At 43.4% G+C, this 21,884-nt stretch overlaps 1 protein-coding gene across 2 annotated transcripts in view; it reads right to left on the bottom strand.

Moving 5' to 3' along the window:
* Positions 1 to 415: 415 nt before the first annotated feature.
* The window catches only part of STK39 (serine/threonine kinase 39), a 183,364-nt gene continuing 161,895 nt past the window's right edge, over positions 416 to 21,884 (bottom strand). For both annotated transcript variants that reach the window (XM_060257268.1, XM_060257267.1), the window contains 2 exons: positions 11,844 to 11,908; positions 416 to 1,986 (listed from right to left, as the gene is read on the bottom strand). In XM_060257268.1, the coding sequence (XP_060113251.1) occupies positions 1,912 to 1,986; positions 11,844 to 11,908 (140 nt within the window). In that variant the 3' untranslated portion in view covers positions 416 to 1,911. The remainder of the gene's footprint in view (positions 1,987 to 11,843; positions 11,909 to 21,884) is intronic.

A 21,884-nucleotide genomic window follows, 5' to 3' on the forward strand; every position in this document is an offset into this window, starting at 1 on the left:
GGGAAAGGAATATGGCAGTTTTTGAAAACTGTACGCCTCTCAACCAAAACCCTGACAGAACATGTCTGCATTTCAAGGCCTGCAGAATTGTGTGAGGTCCCGCAGGGTCCTGGTGTCATTTGGCAGAGAGTTCCATCAGGCTGGGGACAGGACTGAAAAGGCCCTGGCCCTGGTCGAGGACAGCTGGGCCTACCCCCAAGGGCCAGGGATCTCCAGTAAATTGTTATCAGTGGAACATAAAGTTCCCTCTTGCTCCCACATGGGCTCTAGGAAACACATTGGTAGGCACCACGTTAGAGACGACTGCTCTAGGTTAGCAGATAATCCAGCTTGTTCACTTACCCAGGCAAAGCAGTTAAATTTGCCATTTGGATTTATAATCCTGTGAAATCATCAATAGAAGAAATACAAACAGTTTGTGCAATACACTTTATTTTCCTTTTACCTCTGCAGTCAGTCTTTGAGTAATCATTGTGTAAACAATAGAATGGAATGAAATTACATTGAGTTGTATGCAAATGGCTCTAGAACACCTCAAACATTTATGACAAGGCATTATAAATAACTTTTAAATAACATATCTGCCATTCTTTTTGCCCCTCCCGTATGTCAGAGAGAGATGCCGTTTATCTATGTTTAGCATGGAAGTGGCTGAACATGGCAATGTCCAAGAAACCCACCTCCTGAAAAATATGCTTCAAATTAGAGAATCCATCTAATGATTTACTAGCTCCAAAATATCTATGCCACAGGTTAAGCATATGACTACTTCTGTCAAAAGTATTTTTTTTAAAGTCTGTAACCATTTTATTTCTTTTTACCCTTAAGTCATTGCACAAAGCCCCTTCTCCTTTGCACTCCACCATGGTGTTCTGCAGAATTTCAAGTAAAGCTTAGATTCTCTTCAAGTTTTTTTAAATTGTTATAACACAAAAATTCCTAAACTTTTAGAGATAAGCCAAATCAGAGATGGGCAAAGTAAAGGCATATTTTAAAAGCTTAATGGCAACTGTTTATAAGAAGTTTTCGGCTTGTAGACTTCCCCCCCCCCCCCACCCCCAACAAAGCAGAATTCAGGCCATATTCTGTTTCAAGTCTGATACAGCAAACCTTTCTCATTACTCAAGAGATCTCGATGTGGTAGGTCTAGAATTGAGATGAGCTCAGATTCACAAAGCTTCAGGCACAGTCTTAGATCAGTTAATACCCACAAGGCACCTCCCACACCCTCCACGACCAGATGATGGATTTAAAAAAAGACACACAAACCAAAACAAAACCAAAACTAAAATGCCTACATCAGTTCAAAAAACTAGGAAAGAGAGCAACAAAAGCTTCAAAGATGAACCTGAAACTCTCTTTGAAAATTAAAAAAAAACAGGTTACCTGTAAGTAGCACATAATCAAGGAAACAACAAAAAAAGATATAATCGATTTCTTATAGCTAGGCTGTATAATGCATAAATATAAGGAAAGAAAAAAAAAATTCACAGTTTTTTTTTTCTTAAAACTAGAATTCAAGTTTGGCTAATAAATTCTAGCATTTGTAAATTATGTTCAGTTCTACCTACAACAGAAGAGAGTCAGTATTACCCCCCTAAAATAGGTTGTTATTGATTTCTTTTTTCCTTTTTAATTAAAGAAGAAAAAGCTCTGATAGAAAATGAGTGCATTTCCAATTCGTCTGCTTTCACTTCAGGGAAATCCGAACTTGATTGCTAGAAGAGAGACATTTAGTAGTTTCTGGAATGGTAGCGAGAGCAGGATAGCGGTGGGCTTTTTGCTTGTTCCAACTTGGTGAATCGCCGTAGAATGAAGCAGGTCAGAGTGTGGTGCTCGGATTTTTCCTTCGCTAATGAAAGCTGGCCTCTTTGCGATCTCGCCGTTCTGCTGGGGGTCAGGTGGTTGGCATCAGCTGACACTTAACTGAGCAAAGCCAATCAGTTTTATCTCATCCGGGATCTCGGTGCCATCACAGCCGGAAGCCTGGAAATGCATTGGGAGAGGAGGGAGGGGGAGAAAGAAGGGGGGAGGGAACAAACAAACATTTGTTATTTGTAAGGAGACCTACTTCTTAAACATTATGTGCCACACTTTGCAGACTGGAGAACATCAGGGCTGATCCTGCCAACTTTTAAGACCACTCAGTTCCTTTTCTTTATTACAAACCCTGTGCTACATGGCTACCCGTCATGGCAGTCCAGTGATTTCCAGCGTAGCCTTTTTGGTGGTCCAAAGGGAATTTCTCCTACACTTTTCACTGGTGAAAAAGCTGACTGGATCCAACCCACTATTTTATCCTTGGAAGACTGAATGAACTTCTGAATGAGAGAGCCAGTTTGGTGTAGTGGTTAAGTGCGTGGACTCTTATCTGGGAGAACCAGGTTTGATTCCCCACTCCTCCACTTGCACCTGCTGGCATGGCCTTGGGTCAGCCATAGCTCTGGCAGAGGTTGTCCTTGAACGGGCAGTTGCTGTGAGAGTCCTCTCAGCCCCACCTACCTCACAGGGTGTCTGTTGTGGGGGAGGGAGATAAAGGAGATTGTGAGCCGCTCTGAGACTCTTGAGTGGAGGGCAGAATATAAATCCAATGTCTTCTTCTTCTTCTCAAGCAGAAGAAACAGACAGCAGGTTGGTTGGGCTGATCCCTCGGAAAAAGCCAGAAGAAAGAGCAGCACAATACCTACACGGCCATGGAGAGCCATCTCATTCCCTCCCTTCAGACAAACATTCTCTCTGCTCCCCTCTAAACTAAGCCAAAATAATGTAAAACCAAACCACGTGACTTCCTATTAGTATGAACTGGCTAATCGTTAACCAGATAAGAACTACTATAGGAAAAGAAACAGCTTTGTAATAACAGACTCAATTTGTGATTTACACAGTGCCTGCTGTAACAGGCTAATGCAGAGGTACATAAGCCTGTGATCTCTGAGAAAGCAGCATATAAATATTCTAAATAAATAAATGCCCCTGTTCCCATATCGCAAATGACAGCCAGCTAGTCAACAAGTTAGAAAGAGGCCTACAGAGACAGAGAAGCTGGCTACACCTATTATCCATTTTAAAGCACCATCCTAGCAACTGGGGTTCTTCTCTTAGAAAGTATGATCTCTAGCCTCATTAGGTATAGGTTGGCTGCTAATATCCTCTTTTTGGGTAAGCTGCTCAAGTCCAAATGGCTTTGAATGAAACCCATTCTCTAGACTCATTCCAACTGGATTTCAGTCTCAGCTTCAAACCAGAGACAACTTCGGATGCCCTAACGTCAGGAACGCAATGGGGGATGTTTGCAAGATAGTTTTCAGTACTGCTGACCTTGTTACCAGCATTGGGAACTGTGTACTCCGCTGGATCCATTACCTGGCTAATTCTTTCAAGAAAACTGAGATGGTAGAGTTTTGTTTGGCACCATGGCTATTACACAAAAGCGCTGGATATGGTCCAATTCTTTCTTGCATCCTATTTTGTATCTATATGAAACTGTTGGGAGAAGTGATCAAGAGACTTGAATGTGATCTCTTTCCTTTCCATGTGAATCAGGTGGGGCTGTCAATGGAATGTATCAGTTTCTAGATAAAGATCAATAAAATGAAGTTCAGCCCAGGTAAGAATGTAGTGTTGGCTGGTGCTAGTGTTGATTCTTGAGCTGAGAGACAAGGTACTCCGGATGATCCTGGACCACCACCACCCCCAGCAGGTTTACAGCTTGTAGTCCGGATCTATACCTGGATGCCTTAATTTTGTCTGTACTTTGCAATGCTGTTAGATCAACTTTAGCTGGTTCAACAGCTGCAGCATTCCTCAAGGAATGTCATCTAGTTTCAGTGGCCCATATTTTTATCCTCTCCTGATTAGATTACTATAATGCACTCTATATGAGGTTGCCCTTGAAGACCGTTCATAAACTTCAATCGGTCCAAAATGCAAATAGCAAGACTTCTAGCTGGGATGGACTACAGGAAGCAATTCAGGGCATCAGTGCTGGGTAACATATGGTAGCACTAGGGCTATCTTTTAGAAAAGGGCTTGACCAATGTATTCATGACAGTTTGATGGGCAGAAATAATATTAAGCTGTTTTCTTTACATTAAAAAAGGCTGCATATTTAATAATATACCTTCTCCACCCATGCCCAGCCCTAAGCAATTTCCTATTGAATACAACTGTGTTAATGTAGATGACCTTCATTAACAGTGAAGTGTGCATTTATTTTATCAAGAAGCAACATCTTTTGATCAATACTGCTAATTAAATCAATAGCTTGAAGGCATACAACTCTTCTCTCGCTATTTAGGGCAGGTTAGCCTTCTGAAAAATAAGCCACAGATGTCCGACACTTTAAACAGAGACTAATATGTTTGTCAAGAACACACATTTAACACTTCAATTAGCTATTCTCTGTGTGTGTATCGACTACTCCCGGAGAATTAATATACTAATTGTTCTGGGAACATGTGCCTTTTTAAGCCCTCTTTTAAGCAGACTTTTACTTCAGGCAGGGGGTAAAAAATATTTATTTCCCACTTTAGAAGCAGGTTTGAAAGGCAGTAATAGTTAGACTGTTGGGAGACCTGGGTTCAAATCTACACTCTCATGAAATAGGCCAGTCATTTCTCTTAGCCTAACCTACCGCACAAGGTTGTTGTGAGGATAAAATGAAAGCATGCACCCCATCTAAGCTACAAGGGGGAAGGGACGGTTTCATTCACATGCTGCCACTATTTAGTCGTATCCTATAAGGTAGACTTGGATCATCCCCAAGATATCTGCGCTCCTACTAGATTTTTGAAAGCCTTTGCTGCAAGTAAAATAGCTTTTTACAGCTTATACGATACTCTGAAAAAGTATGTGTGCCTACGTGCAACGTTTTCTGCTAAAAACCACGTTAGTTTCATACAATTTGATTACTTTCTATAGGTAGGAGCTAAAAAATGAAGAAATAGTTTTATTAGTAGAACATTTTAAAAAGACCACATCTAGTGCAGCCCACTCAGGATATATATTGATTATGATGCTCAGTGTTTGCTGCAACAGATGTGCTCTGTTTGGTCTTCTGGTATTTTAATCCCTTTTATGTATAAATGGAAATAGTAATTTACATATTACAACAGAAAGTCTTGCAATAAAGTGCTGAAAGAAGCCATCTATCAGAGGTTTAAAGACCTCTCATTGCTATTTAGTGGCTCACCACCTCCCCATTGGGTAGAGTTTGCAGGACTCCAATTGGAAGATGTACTCCCAATTAATGTTTCATTAATATGGCGGCACATTTTCCCCTCAAGACCTGTAGAGAAAACAGCCATACAGAAGATACATATTTTCAGTCTTCTTCACCCCTCACCACTTCAAAACGCTGTGCTGGATCCTATGAACTGCCAGCAAAATGCATTTGTAACCTGGCATTCCACAAACTCTTGTGTGAATTCCTACATTAGTGCTTGTACAAATCTTTTGTGCAACGGCTTTGCCCAATGTGTGATGGACAGGGTAAGTTCCGCTTCTCCCTCAGAGTGACCAATCAGAGCTGACAGAATGTTGGGGAGAGGGTTGGAAAATGGCAGTTAAGAACAGCAGCTGGAGTTGAGGGAGAGAAGTCAAATGCCTGACCGAGGGGAACTACGCAGAAGAGCTGCTCAGAAGCAGGCTAAATATAGTCAATTTGTAACTGAAGGATCCTCATTGCAAGAATAGGATCTTAGTTCAAAAGTTCAATGGTAGCCAAACGTTACTTATACCTCCGTTTCCTCAGTGTTATGGCCATACCATAAATAAAAGTTAACTTCTTGTTTTGTTTACACTACAGGCCACATGTCTAAGGAGAAAAAGCGGACACGCAATTTCAGTTCTCAAACTGAACATGCATTATAGGATATGAATAAATAGTGGCAGCACGTGAATGGAACAGTATTTGAGCCCCAATCCCAACAAGTGGGTAAGGGCTTGTTGTTAAAGGGAGCTGGGCTACGCTGTCTGTGGATGTCTCTGTGCATGAGAGAGAGGACCTGAGATGTGCAATGCTCATGGATCTCTGTATATTTTAAAAGAGACAAGAAGGGTGGCAACTGTAACGTCCTGACCTATATGGGACCTGAGAGTTTTAAGAGAGTGATAGGCACTCTGTGTGAGTGCAGAAGGGGTGTCACAATGACTGAACTGAGGGTATCATATTTTGGTCACAGGAGGAGAAGGCAAGAGTCACTGGAAAAGACAATTATTCTAGGAAAAGTTGAGGGCAGCAAGAAAAGAGGAAGACTTGACATGAAACTGATTGATTCAACAGAGGAAGGAACAGCCCACAGTCTGCAAGACCAGAGCAAGGCTGTTAACGACAGGAAGTTCTGGAAGTCATTAATTCATAGGGTCGCCGTAAGTCAGAAGTGACTTGATGGCACTTAACACACACGCACACAGAACACCAATTAGTCTTTGCATTTGCTGAAGTTTACTGTTGGCTGGATCTAGTTTGACTACTCCATCACAAACTGTTTTGCCAGCAGAGGATATTGAGGACCCCTGAGGCGAGGGAGGCAGGGAGGGCAAGGAGGAAGAATGATGACACAAACTAGATTTGGGGGTGGGGAATAACCACAGCTTTTATTGAATACAACTGCAGGAGCATTAGCGCAGGAGATCCTGTACCAGGCGACCTGTGTGATATACCCTATCCCCATATCTCACCTGCTGGGGAGAAACTGCAGAGTGACAAGCCCCGGGATCCACATGAGTGCAAGCTACCATGTGGCTCTCTTGCCACCTGGTGGTTAAAGCCAATCAACAGTCCCAAGCTGAACATGGCACCCCCCCAAGACGCCTTTTAGAAATGTCTCCAAAACAGGCAAGGCATAGCCTCCTTGACCAGCAGATCCATCCCAATGCCCAAGTCACCCAACCAAGCTGTGAAGAATGTGCAGTGACATGAAAAGCAAGGTATACCGAAATGCAACTTGTAACAACTGAAAATGAGGGGTGGGTGGGAGGAAGAGTCGGAACCAATTGATGGTGAGGCCGCAGCAGCAGCCTGACTAAATAGGGAAGGAACAGACCACAGTGAGAACTCTGAACTCCAGTTCTGCCTGGAGCTCCACCCCTCCCTGGCTGGCCCAGGGCTGCTGCGGGAACCATGCCCTCCCCCCCCCAACTCCACATGGCTGGCTTGGAACCAGCAAAAAGGTCTCCCTCTGCTCACTCCCAGCACTGGGCCACAAATGCAGCCCCTTGGTAACTGCTTCTCTGCACTCACATTGGAAAGCTGCAATTGCTAAGGCAACTGATTCAATACCAAAGCCTTGTGTCTATTTCAAGTAATCTGATTCCAATCTAAAGTTATTTCTGCAGCAAACCAATTACATTTATGGTTTACTGGCTCTGCCAGACTACTGAAACACTGCCTGGTCATGCATGGCCATTGGTGCATTGACGGCTTTGCTCACTTGAGCTATTCTAGAATCATTTCCCATTGCACCGTCCAACTGCCCATTTATCTTCCATGATCCCTGATTCCTTTCCACCCCAAATAGATCACAATAACTCAGCTCTACTGGGAAGCTTCATTAGAGCGCTGCTTGGGTCCATTTTAAATTCATGTACACGGTGAGACTGTGTTGTCAAGGAGCAATATAATAGTTCTCAACTCCAAGATTCACAATTTTGCTTCTTACAAAATGTAGCACTGAAAAGGTAGTGTCACAGCAGGAATCTTCACCTGTACAACATTCAAAGAAAGCAAAGGAATGGAGCACCAATTGAATCCTCTGGTTTTGTTGAAAGAAAAAGAAAATCCCATCACTACTTCTACGCCTCTTCCGAAGTGGAGTGGAACACTGTGACCTCTACCTTCATCACAGGCAAGGGCACTGCTACTTCTTTGTATGTCAACGCCACAATAAATTCAACACACCAGAGATGCATCTGAAAACTGTACACCAGTTACAAGTTCTTAACTTAGGCTGGTTAATGTTCTTAACACATGCTGATTAAAAGAAAGGATACATGTCTCCAATATCACGAAAGTCATAAAGAAATCCAATCATGTTGTACCATCATATTAGCAATTACATCCCTTCCTTTCAGAGGGATAAGCTCGCATAACCATAGCTCGAATAACCTTCTTAATATCGCTCTCAAATTCATAAATGTAGGGCACTGCCTGGCCCAAAATGAAACAAAATTGGCGCCAGTCAGGAACAAGCCAATTAGGAACAAGTAGAGCGCTTGTAAGAGAAGAGTAAGAGCAGCTGACCATCTACTACCCCCTCCATGCCCCAGAGAGATGAATAATTTAGGGCACTGAGTCTCCCAAAACTTATTGACTCACTCTTGGATGAATCCAATCAACACCCAATCTTACTTCCCCTGCACCCACTTACTTTAATAATCCATTAAGTTATTGTTTTTCTGGAAAATGGATCAACCTGCCCCAGGGTACATTTTGCCCCTACATCTGGTGCACCCTGCTTCCCAGCAGTGTGTGGGATCCCTCCTACACCCCGACTCTTGTGGATCATCATCTTCTGCTTCACAAAATGCTGGCCATTTTTTCCCCTCTAGATCTACTGCTTCCATGGACTTCTTCAAGACTGGTAAATATTACCCTTCTCTAAAAACCTTTCCCATTTCTTCCCCCATTTTCTCAAAGTTAGGTCTTGTATGTGCAGGGCGGCACCAGGGTTTTTGGTGCCCTAGGTGAGGCCCCCTCGCGCCCCTGACTTCCCTGCCAAGAATTGGCATTGGCCCCCACAGGGTGGGGGCTGGACAGTAAGCACCTGTGCTTCCTCCATTCATCCCGCACCAGGCCGTTCAAAACCTGAAGGTGACCAGCAGCAAGAATGCAGACTGGGCAACCTCCCTACCTTTGGGCTGACATCCCTGTCTGCCCGAGCTAGGCCTACCCGGGCAGACCTGCAACAGGCCAAGAACTGTCCAAGGGTGGAAGGCTGCACGCTTGGGTGGGAGATGAGCAGCAGCAGCAAGCCCGGCTGGAGAGGAGGTGGAGGTGGTGCTCACCTTGGCATGCAGAGGAGCACACATTCCTGAGCAGTGCTCCAATTGGCTGGGCAGAAGGGGATGTGCCTGACACCGATAGAGAGTGGGAAGGGCCAAAACTGCTGGCCTGTTCAGGCTTGGATGATCTTTCCACACAGGTGCCCGGACACTGGTGAAAAGGATTCAGTCTGATGGGGAGGCCGGGATGGGGTCATTTGGTGGAGCACTGCCGCCTGCCCCAGTGCAAGAAGAGGCTGCATGTCCTCCAAGCACTCGAGGCGGAGGAGGGTGAGCAGTGGAGAGGCTGCCACTTGGAAATGGAGGAGACCAACCATATGGAGTCCAAGAAAGGTAGGCCTGAAGGCTGCAGGAGCCACCCCTTCTGCTAGAGAGCCAGCTTGGTGTAGTGATTAAGTGTGTGGACTCTTATCTGGGAGAACCGGATTTGATTTCCCACTCCTCCACCTGCAGCTGCTGGAATGGCCTTGGGTCAGCCTTTGCTATCGCAGGAGTTGTCCTTGAAAGAGCAGCTGCCGTGAGAGACCTCTCAGCCCCACCCACCTCACAGGATGTCTGTCGTGGGGGGAGAAGATATAGGAGACTGTAAACCATTTTGAGTCTCCAATTCAGAGAGAAGGGCAGGGTATAAATCTGCAGTCTTCTTCTTCTTCTTCTTAGGTGGCACCCCAGGCAACTACCTACCTCGCTGACTTGGCAGTGCCAGCCCTGTGTATGTGTTTTTAGTGTATGTGCATGGATTTTTGTCCGTTTCTATTTTGTTTTTATTTAAGTTATCAGCTGAACACTATTTGGCTGAAAACACAAATGTTGCATTTATCACATTTATATGCTGCCTTGATAGCTGGAAGAGTCTCAAAGCTGCTGCTTGTGATGTAGGTGACTCTTAGGACCAACCCAGATGTTACGTTTAACACCACAGGCACTTCTTGCAGAATCAAGTTCCCTGTGAAAACCTGATGCTGAAGGACCAATTTGGATCGAGACTATGGTGCAGGGGAAAAAGGGCTTGAGTCTTCCCCTTGTACTATTTTCCTAGGCCCACCAGCCCCAGGGGCCATTACTTGCTTTTGGGGGGAGGTGGGTTTGGACATGCAAGTGTTCAATGCACATACAGCAATCATGTCCCCTGTGACCCTTCAAGTTGGGAAAACCACGTGAGGAAAGCTGACGCCCGCCCCCCCCCCCCCCCAGCAGTTCCAGTCCACCCTGGGCCCCTGAAACAATTCAGAACTGAGTTCCTACAAGGAACTTGCAGCAGCCATCTGTCTTTCAGTCCCCATGAGGGTAGACATTATATGAAACAACTAGTTTGTGCTTTGTTTTGATTTGAAAGGCAGAAATGAGCTGAGTAGGCTGACAGCAGTTATGGCAACATCTAAGACTTTGGCTCTCAGGGCCTAATCTGTTAGCAGCTTCTGTCCCACGCTCATAAACATGGTTAAAATGACACTCAACATTAAGTGTGATGTTCTCTATTTATATTTCTATAGGTAGCATATAATATTTATATCAAAAGCAGTGTGCCTCTTTATATTAGTTGCCGCGAAGCATGGGCAAGAGGATGCTTTTTTAGTCGTCCTGCCTGTGGGATTCCTAGAGACAGCTGACTGGCTGCTGTGTAAACCAAATGCTGGACTTGATGGGCCTTTGGTCTGATCTTTTTATCTTCAGATTTGTAGACAAACGACTTCCAAGATCAGGAATAAAAGGCAGAAGATGCTGATTATAACCAGATCACAACAGACAAATATATGACTGCAAGTGATGCTTTTAAAAAGGAGTGAAAGGAGGAGGGGGAAATATATACATGGGAGAAAGAAGAGAAACCAGTATTCAGGCACCCCTGAGAGCCAGCATGGTATAGCGATTAAGAGCAGCGGACTCTAATTTGGAGAACTGGGTTTGATTCCCTGGTCCTCCGCATGGAGCCTCCTGGGTGACCTTGAGACAGACACAGTTCTCTCTGAACTCTCTCAGCCCCATCTATCTCACAAGGTGCCTGTTGTGGGGAAGGGAAAGGGACTATGATTGTAAGCTGTTTTGAGACTCCTTAAGGTAGAGAAAAGCACGGTATAAAAACCTATCCTTTCTAACGACTTCTTCGGAACAAGCCTTCAAGCAGAGACTACTCATCAAGGAGAAGGCTCACACACTGACTCCAGAGCTATAAAAATGGCCTTGTATTTATGGAATGGTGAGCACCCTGGACAGGGTTTCTTCTATTTCAGTAGGGAGGGGGGCACACACACAAACTCTGTGTAAGCAGCAGACACCAACACAATGCTGAATAAAGGCAGCATGTAACATGCAGCAGCAGGCAAAGTATTAATATGGTCTGGCCTTTACACAACATGCAGTACCTTCTGCAATTCCTAGACACAGAGCTGTTTACAACAGAAGGATGGGCCTAGAGGCCAAGTCCCCCGACCCACACATCAGTTTTTGTTCTCTCAAGAAAATAAACTATTGTAGACTAATTGGCTTAAATGGTCCCAATGTGAAAACCTTGCCTATGGCCATTCAATAAACTTGAGGCTTCAGCAGTCAAGAGCAGCTGTTAAGCTTGTGGATGTACAATACATGCCAGGCATTACAAGTGCGGCACACTCTGTTTTGCAAATTATTCTTTTCAGCAAGCAAATTAAAAAAAAAAACAGCCCAGGCCATTAAAACATGGGTTTCTGCTTCAGACTGTGCAGTGTAATAAAATGCTGAAAAGGTCAATGCTCAATACAGAAAGGTGGCTAATAAAACATCAGAAGAAAAGCTGGCTCAAAAGACTGGTAATTATGTTCTATTTACTAATATTATTTTGTTGCCAACGTTGCTTTACTTACCAGCTTAAAGGTTAATGTTTTCAAGGCCTTGGGGTCATCTACTATTTTTTGTAAATTAGCAGCAACTGTAGAAAACAAAACATAAACTGAAATGGAATATACAGGAAAAAAAACCATGATACAATCAATAACTGAAAGCCTTTATTCATGAGGAGAAGAATAATGCGTATCTCTATAAGATATAGGTAAAGATGACAGCCCTAAGAATTATTCAACCATACTTCAGAGGAACAGAGCTATTAGACATAGCCAGCTTTATTTCCTTGAATTCCTTGAAAGGTTCTTCATCCACAGGGGAACACTAGAGAAAAACAGATCAAAATTCAAAATAATTTTGCCTTCTGTTCCAACTTTTTCTACAGGTCTTCCTCTGCTAGAATATGTCCATACAAAGGAGATCTTTGTATCAGCTCCACCCCTGTACCCACTCCTTAAAAAGATTGATAATTTAACAGCAATTTCTACCTTGGCTATTCAGCCTGTCATTAGACATTTTACCTGTCATGGCAAACCTAGCAGAGCATCATTAAAAATACTTAACCGAGAAATATCCTCTTTGAAAAGTAGTGAACACTTATGAAAAATAAAGGAAAAACTACAAAACAAATAAAGGAAAACTACAAAATAATAAGAACTCAAGAGAAGCCATGTTGGATGAGGCCAATGGCCCATCCAGTCCAACATTTTGTGTCACACAGTGGCCAACCTCCCCCCCCCCAAAAAAACCCCAGGTGTCATCAGGAAGTCCATCAGTGAGGCCAGGACACTAGAAGCCCTCCCACTGCTGCCCCCCCCCAAGCACCAAGAATAGAGCATCACTGCCCCAGACAGAGAGATCCGACAATACGCTGTGGCTAATGGCCACTGATGGACCTTTTCCATTGAGAGGAAGATGGAACCTTGATGCTGTAGTTAGAGAGACAGAGACCTTGAGTTGAATCCCCACTGTACCACAGAAGGTCACTGGATAACTTTGGCCCACTCATTCCCTCTCAAGCCTAACCCACTTTGTGGATGTTGTTGTGAGGATAAAATTGAAGGACCCATTAGATACCAGTGAAACTACTGAATCCATGACAAATACAAAATTAGAGACTTTGTGGTAAGACTACATGTGATTCTAGATTTTATTATGCAGGTTTAAAGCACTGACATAGTTGATTTTAAAACTATTACCAAAAATTAAAACAATACTATTAAAAGCAAGAGTAGCAGAGACCCAATCATTAAACAGTTGGAGAGACTGAAGAAGGCCCTTAAAATATGTCTCTTAACAACAAACTTGCATTTAAATCCTATCTGCTAATAACAGAGTTGAACTAGACACCAATGTCAGAAGAATCTTGAGGGGTCAGATCTTGGGTTCAGCTTCCCCAGCATCTTGTTTCCAAAAGCAATCAGCCAGCTGTGTGTCTTCAAGGGCCCCAGAAGCAAGTGCATGAAGGAAACAAGCCTCCCTCTGCTGACAGAAATTTGGAAGCTCCATTTAGTTATCATGCAATACTAGCATTTGGGACAAATTAGACAGCAGTGGACTTCTGTGACTGGAACCAAAATAATTAGTTGGTCTTAAGAAGCTGTTGGAGGAAGGGAAGGAAAGATGTGCATTAGGACTGAAGCACTAAGGAAGGAGATGTTAACTCCTCCCTGTGCTCGTTCTCCAACTGAAATTACCCCTCCTATCACATTACTTTCAGCTCTTATGGATGTCCATCTTTCCTGTCAATAAGGGCATTTATGCTCTATGACAGTGTTTATTTATCTTGGGAAAGTATTTCTCTCCTGCCTTATTTCCTTGGTTTTAAGGAGCTATCAGTGTGACTACAAGATGCAGAATACAAAGCATAAAACTCAATCAACAAATAAGAATGCACAGGTTTCAAATATTTAGGAAGTTAAAGCATCTGCAGTATACACAGTATTTCACAAGTGGTCACACCACAGACTTATATAAAGGCATTGTTATTATGAATTTGACTGGTAGATGATGTTCTGCAATTCCAGATCTAGCCATCTTTTGGGGAATTGCAGAGGTATCTTCACAGGATTCTAGCTGTTCCAAGCAATGCTGTCTTCTGCATCTAAGCTGGTGCTACTTGCTCAATGTCCTGAGTGTCCAGGTGTTTCTTGAAATTTCTAGGCACTGTTCCAAGGGCTCCAATGACAAATGGCATGGTGGTCACCTTCTTCTCCCAGAGGTGTTCTAACTCTTCTTGTAGGTCTTGGCATTTGTGATCATCTCCTGTTCTTTCTGCTCTATTTTTATGTCCCTGGGATTGCAATATCCAAACCCTATTTCTCACACACACCCCAATTATGATATCAGGGGTGTTATGCTCCAGATGTTTATCTGTCTGGATCTTTGTTTTCTCATTCTCCATGATCTTGTCTGGTTCAGGCCCATGAATTTCTGGCTGATGTAAACCATACTTCTTGCAAAGATTCCAGTGCAACATAGCTGCAACTCTATCATGATGTTTTTTATACTCAGTTTAAACAATTTTACTGCAGGCGCGGACCATATGACTGATTGTTCCATCCTTTGTCTTGCAAAGTCAACGTTTGCTGTTATCACCGGTCTTCTGAATCTTAGCTTTCATACTGTTCATTTCGAGTGCCTGCTCTTGTGCAGGTAGAATGAGTCCTTCCATTTCTTCAAGTGCTTATTTTGGAGCCACTTCCAGGTATCTTCAATATCAGCTTTGTTCTCTATGTCTTTCAAATATTGCCCATGTAAGTGCTTTTCTTTCCTGCTATCAAAGTGAGTTTTGATTTCCATCTTTTTATAATCTTCACTGGTTTCTGAAACTTTAAGTAAGTCTGCTTTATAAACTTCAACTATAAACTTCTCTTTGCTTTTCTGGGTGCCGTCATTCAGTGCTCGTTTTTCCTCTTCAAATGCTTGTTTAACTTTTGGGAGACCTCTTCCACCTAGTTTTCTTTGTAAGTAAAGAGAATCAACATCACTTCTAGGGTGCAGCAGTGAGTGATGTATTGTCATTACATTGCAAATTTTACTATGTATGCTTCTAATTCTACTATCTTCCAATAGATAATGCAAGCTCTGTATCTTAGAACTGGGACTGCCCATGTGTTAACTGCCTTTACCAGGTTTCTTCTATTTAATTTTGTTCGCAATATATTTTTAAACTCTTTGGCAATAATCCTCGGTTGTATTTTGCTTAACAAGGTTATGTTTGTTGTCAGCTTCCAAAATTCCAAGATATCTGCAGCTTTCTTCAAAGTTCAGCATCTTGATTTCATCTTGCTCAATGTTCTAGCCTCTATTCAATCCTAATGCTGCACAATTGACGAGGCCAAATTCCATTGCTATATCTTTTTATATAATTCCTCTTTTGTCTTGGCAAATCCAAGCCCCCTCATTGGTTGGAACTGGATGGGAGTGTGTTGCATCAACCTCTGGCCAGTCAAACCATCAATCAACCGCTTTTGTGTTGCACTGGCTGACTCTGCTCTCTCCCACCCACTGGTGGCCCCAGGACAGACAAGAATTGGCCTTTGAGGAAACTGCTAGGCAGTGGCTGCTTCTAGGCAACTAATCTTGCTTCACTCAATAAAAAGCAACTGAGCTTGTTCTCGCAATAAATGGTGGTAGAGGGAATCCCTTTCAAGTCCTATTTTTGTCTTTGAGGGAGAACTCATTGTTTGACTCTGCTCCTCTCTCCCGCCTGAGTGGCTGTTGCTAGCCAGCCAAGCTCATTCTGTCAGTAAAAGGCAACCAACCTTGATTCTGGCAATTGCTGCCTCTCCCTACTTCCCATTGGCTAAGTTGCCTGTCTCACTGCTTTCGTCAATTGTTTCTGAAGGCTTTCCAGGGTTATTGTGAGATCCTCCATTTACTTCCCTTTCAGCTATCATCGCCATGGTCATCATCATCAGTCTGTGGGAAGCTGAGTCTTTGAGCAGCTGAAGGGTGTGAGAAGGACCTGCTTAAACCTTTTGATTAGCAGGTTTCCTACAATTATAAGCCTTCCTCAATCCCCTCTTTGGGGAGAAAAGATACTGGGAGCCATGCTGCTTCCATGTAGCTGGGAAAGCAGTTGATATAGGGAAAATTGTGAACAGAAACAGCTACCAACTCCCCATACAGAAGCTACCACCCCCCACACAAACACACCTTCGCCTTTAAAAATTCAGGAGACTGTTACATGCCCCTGCCTTCTAGCATCCAGTTTGGCCCTGGATTTCTTTCTTTCAGGCTGCTACTGATAGATCTTTTGACAATTAAAATCCTGGCACTGAATACAGATTGTTTCTGTAGGAGTACAAACAAGAGAAGGAAGCAAAGGAACAGAGAGGCAACTCACCCAGGTGGCTTTATCTAGCTAAGTAGCAACTCTTAAGAAGGGCACAAGAAAGTGAACAGACTCAAGAACATAAGAGAAGCCAAGTTGGATCAGGCCAATGGCTCATCCAGTCCAACACTCCGTGTCACACAGTGGCCAAAAAACCCAGGCGCCATCAGGAGGTCCATCAGTGGAGCCAGACCACTATAAGTCCCCCCACTGTGCCCCCCCAAGCACCAAGATTATGGAGCATCACTGCCCCAGGCAGAGAGTTCCAACAATATGCTGTCACTAATAGCCACTGGTGGACTTCTGCTCCATATGTTTATCCAATCCCCTCTTGAAGCTGTCTATGCTTGCAGCCGCCACCACCTCCTGTGGCAGTGAATGGCAAAGCCATGATGTTCTGAGATAGGGAAACCAACTCAGAAAGAGCCTACATAGGCAGTGTTTACCTATGACTTGTACCTTTGGCAACTGTTAATGTCTTTCCTTAGTTGCAGCTCACATATCTCATGAATCATGGTGCATTCAGGAACAGAGTGGAAAAGCTGCACAAAAGACCTTCAACTAGATGAATGTATTGAACGTCAGAGGTATGGAAGACAGGGGAATGAAGATATGAAGATATGAAGCTGCCTTATACTGAATCAGACCCTTGGTCCATCAAAGTCAATATTGTCTTCTCAGACTGGCAGCGGCTCTCCAGGGTCTCAAGCTGAGGATTTTCACGCCTCTTTGCCTGGACCCTTTTTTGGAGATGCTGGGGATTGAACCTGGAACCTTCTGCTTCCCAAGCAGATGCTCTACCACTGAGCCACCGTTCCTCCCCATTAATAAGCAAAGAATGATGGAAGTAAAAATAAAATAAAATAAAAGGCAAGCCTTCAGAAGCTTTAGGATATTCTCTTGTGCTTAAACTACAAATGCCACTGCAAATTAGGGAGCTACTGTATGCAGACACTTTGATCTCCCTGTTTTTAATATAAAACAAAACAAGCAACTCCTACATGTTTCGGGGGAAAAAACGCACAGCAAGTCACAAAATAAGCCTCCCTGGGATTCTTCAAAAGAAATAAACAGCTTTAAAAAAAGAAGAAAGAAATGTCCTTAAGCAAGTTCATTCTTAGGTACCTGACTGACATGACTGAATGACTGCAAATGGTCTTTCTGCAGCACTGAGAAATTATGTTCCAGGACACTGTTTTGGTTAACCTTCCCTGCTTTTCTTGGTAAAGTGAACTGCATCAAATCTTGCACACAATTTCTCCTTACTCAGCCTCACCAGAAATCCATTTCATTAAAAGATTTCAGTTTCTCTTGCTTACTAAAGCATGAACTAGTATCTTGGTAGACCCAGGTTTGAATCCCCACTCGTGCCATCGAACTTGGGCCATTCATACTCTCTCAACCTAACCTACCTGATGGGGTTGATGTGAAGATAAAAATGGAGGAGAGTAGAATGATGTAAGCTGCTTTGGGTCCCCATCAGGGAGAAAGGAAGGGTATATATGAAGTAAGTAAATAAATTTGTAAAAGTTCCGAATTTAAAGCCAGCTAGACAACTCCATTATCAACAACTCCATTAGCACTACTGGGGCACTCTCCTTCAAATATATTCATATTTATTTTCTGCTGAGAATCCTTGCTTGTCTGTACAGTTATTTGTTATTTCCCACTGCCTATATTTATGGACAGGCATAATTTTGGAGCTAGCAAATCTTAAAACAACAAGGCTTCATGAATAACTAAGCTTAGAGTTACCAGACCCTGCATCACACATCCTTCATTAGAGAAAAACAGGATGCAGGTTTCCCCCTTGACAAAATACAGTACTGGAAATGACAGGCTCCCTCCCACTTTGAATTCCTCCTACAGACCTAAACAGGGTTGTGTCACTTTCATTTCTAAGACCGGAGAAGTACAAGAAGAAACCCAACTCTCTCGAAGTCTGTGGAAGTGAGCAGATAACTTTGTCTTGGCCATTAACCTCACCCACCTGCTACAGAATTCCATGGTTGTGAACCATGGTTGTGATTCCCTCTGACAAAGGATATGCCTCTTCCAAGCCCGTCTAAGTTTACATAATGGCAAAGACCAAACTCTGTTGCTACTTCATCCCTCTGTGCTTTGTCTTTTTTGTCCACTGATGTAAGGGCCTCTATCCATGAACAGGAGAGATGAGAGCCCTAGGTACCAAAATATGTAGGGCAGTGACCCCCAACCTTTTTGGCACCAGGAATGGGTTTTGTGGAAGACAATTTTTCCACGCACCGATGGAAAATGTTTCAACTTATTTTAAAAAGAGAGCTTTCCAGTTCTGAGCATTCCATTTTTCAAGACTATCCAATGAAATAGAGTGTGTATGTGTAAAATTCTAGGGATTCTTCCCAGGTGGGTTAGAACAACTAATAACCTGGATATTTTTTTTTGTTTTGATATGAGATCATGGAGGAAGGGTTCGATCCTCCTTTCTCTAAATGCAGATGTAGCATAAACTTTGCCATGTTTCCTTGAGCCACTTCAATTATTTTACTAAAAATGGTTTCCTCACTGTGGAATCTGTTACCCTAGAGCAATACTCACAATAAGCTATGAAGTCTCTTGTGAGTAAAAATTCTACTTCATGAACTACTGGCATTAAAGCTGCGAGCTAGTTTGCTCTGGGGTATTTTTTTTTTTTTTTGAGCAAAGACAATATGTGTGAGCCAGAGGCTAAGAAACTGTCAGCTAGCTCACACTAACTCAGCTTACAGGGAACACTGCTCTAGAGAACACTACCTATCTTATAGTGAACACATGAACATTTTACATGGACATCTGTTTGTAAGAAAAACTAATACAAATTTCAGTTAAAAATAACAGCTGGGGACCAGTACCTACATAAATGTGGGGATGAAAGTGCGCGATACCCTAAATGCAGCATAACAACAGCTCAAAATGTGCACACAAAAAAAATCAAATGTTCCTTGTCCGTTGCATAGGTACAGGGCTTCTGTTTGTTCCTATTCTCTGAATTTAACCTGAAAAAGGAATCACAGTGAGGGAGGGAGACATCCCTAACATAGGAAGGCAGCTGCTTATGATTGATGCCATTAAAATTATCCATAGTGTCATCAGCTTGGATTCTGCTTTACAGATAACCCTAAGGAAAAAAATTAATCCTTACCTTGATAACATTACAATCTAAAATTTTAATATGAGATTCACATAACTCTAGTTACAAATGTTCTTCATGGTTGTAATTTTATTTTCCGGGAAAAGAGCAGCAAGCAAGGTAATCTGTGGAGGGGGTCTGTCTGTACCTCTTGTTCCCCATTCTGCCCCCCCCCCACAAAAGAAAAACTTACCCAATTTTCATTTTAAAGTAATGTCCAGCTAGAGCTCAGACACACTGAATTGGACTTGTGTTATTCAGGAGGCAAGGCTCATTACTGATTAACATCACACAGGTAACTGCATGAACACATTACTTTTAAGCGGCTCTCAATCCATGCAATACTGTTTGCTGAAGAACACTAGAAACTTGACCCACAACACAAGTGGGTCCCCCCTCCCCGTTACATCCCTTCTAACTACCACTTTTGGGGCTCTCAAGATTTATTTTTTAAAAAATATATTACTATGATATCAACTCTCACAAGGCTTCCATAGAACTCGAGAGTTTTGTTTTCACTCACATTATAAACAGACTGAATTTCTGCCCGCTTCAGCTGAAAAGTGGAATGTAATTTATCAGCTGCTTTCAATCGGGCAGGGAGGGAGCGAGCTAATGGAATCAGTTCCTTCCTGCAAACAAGGTTAACCCAACTAATCTCTAAAGCCTTCCCAGTGTGAAACACCTATGGTGAGGAGGAGAGGGAAAGGAGAAGTGTCAATAAATCAAGATATGCGCATAGTAAGTGTGTGGCCTGATGTTATTCAGCATATTCTACATACCTGCTCTCCAAATCTGATTTGGCAATTTATTTTTCTGGTCACCAGGTCAAACTGAAGCTCTGAAGAGACGTGTTTCAAACAAGTTTCATTTTATCTGTTTAAAAACTTGGAACCCATTTTCATTTTAGCCAGAGACATTAATGCCTCCCAAATTGTTAAAGTGTATCATTAATGCTGCAGACCTAACTACAGATTACAAAGATGTTATGTAATGTTCAGGTTTACCTCAAGAACTTTGAATCAGATATGTACTATGAGTTCCCCACTGGAAACGCAATTTGGGTTGGGACCACAGCATGCAGAAATAGGGGGCCTATGACTTCTCCCACACTGTTTTCTTCACCTGAAATGTCCTGGAAGAGTGCTATTTGCCCAGTTGAGGAAACTAGTGTGTATTCCAAGAGTATGCCAGGGATCCCTCAGTGGGGCCAATAGCCCCACTTCAAGTCAGGAAAATGGCTTAAGCGTCCCTTCCCATTTGCCACCATCCTGATCTGAACTGCCCCCAACCAATGTCTGGGAACTAAAGTCCAATTGGCTGATTGCAACCACCCAAGGAGGATGTGAACGAAACATAATGTACAGTTAGGCACTGAGACACACCTTCTCTCATCCCATGGATAAAAGGGAGCCCACTTTCACACAGACTCTCCTCCCACAGAGTAAGGTGTGAACAGAAATTCCATCAAGAAGCTTTTAAAAACTGTATCATGGGGAAAATAGTAAAGGACAGGTTTCTTACCTGTAACTGGTGATCTTCGAGTGGTCATCTGTGCAGTCACACATATGGGTTTATCCGCCAGGATCGGGCCCATCTCGGAGAATTCAAAGCAATCCTTAAGCGTTAATTTTGGCGTGCCTTTCCCCTCGTCCCGGGGAGAGGGCAGCGTCTGTGCATGCCCAGACGAGGGGGAGGCGCCCAACCCACTCAGTTTCTTCCCGCCGCCATAGAGGTGTAGTAAATGCATTGATATGATAGTCCAGCAGCGGGGAAGGCTGGGTGGGTATGTGTGACTGCACAGATGACCACTCGAAGATCACCAGTTACAGGTAAGAAACCTGTCCATCTTCTTCGTGGTCTCTGTGCAGTCCCACATATGGGTGACTGGCGAGCTATTTGTCAGGAGGCGGGTGCTGGATCTGTAATAGAAACATTGTAAGTTATTAAAGAGAATAAACTTGTACTCACAAACAGGTAGCGGAAAGCATCAGTCGAAGATTGATCTCAGCACAGCCTGCCCAAAGGAGGTATCATGCCGGGCACGGACGTCCAGAGCGTAGTGCGAGGCGAACGTGGATGGGGACGACCAAACCGCAGCAGCGCAGATGTCCTCCATCGGGATGCCCTTGCAAAAGGCTGTTGAGGTTGCGACGGCTCTCGTAGAATGAGCTCGCAAGTGCTCAGGTATGGGCTGCTTTGCCAGTTCATAGCATAGTGAGATGGTGGCAGTAATCCACTTTGAGAATCTCTGGGTAGAGATTCTAGCACCCTGATTGTGGGTAGCATAAGACACAAAAAGTCTATTGTCCTTACGGAACTGCTTAGTTCGCTCGATGTAGAAAGCTAGAGCTCTTCGTACATCTAAGTTACGTAGGGTGCATTGACCCGTATCTGTAGGGTGTTGAAAAAACACAGGCAAGACAGAAGGCTTCCCCAGATGGAAAGGTGACACCACCTTAGGTAAGAATGCGGGGTCAGGGCGTAGGACCACCTTGTTGTGGTGGAAAACTGTATACGGAGGGTCTGCTCTGAAAGCGCATATGTCGCTGGCTCGTCTGCCGGTAGTAAGGGCTA

This window comes from Heteronotia binoei, chromosome 16, assembly GCF_032191835.1.
Source record: "Heteronotia binoei isolate CCM8104 ecotype False Entrance Well chromosome 16, APGP_CSIRO_Hbin_v1, whole genome shotgun sequence".
NCBI lineage: Eukaryota > Metazoa > Chordata > Lepidosauria > Squamata > Gekkonidae > Heteronotia > Heteronotia binoei.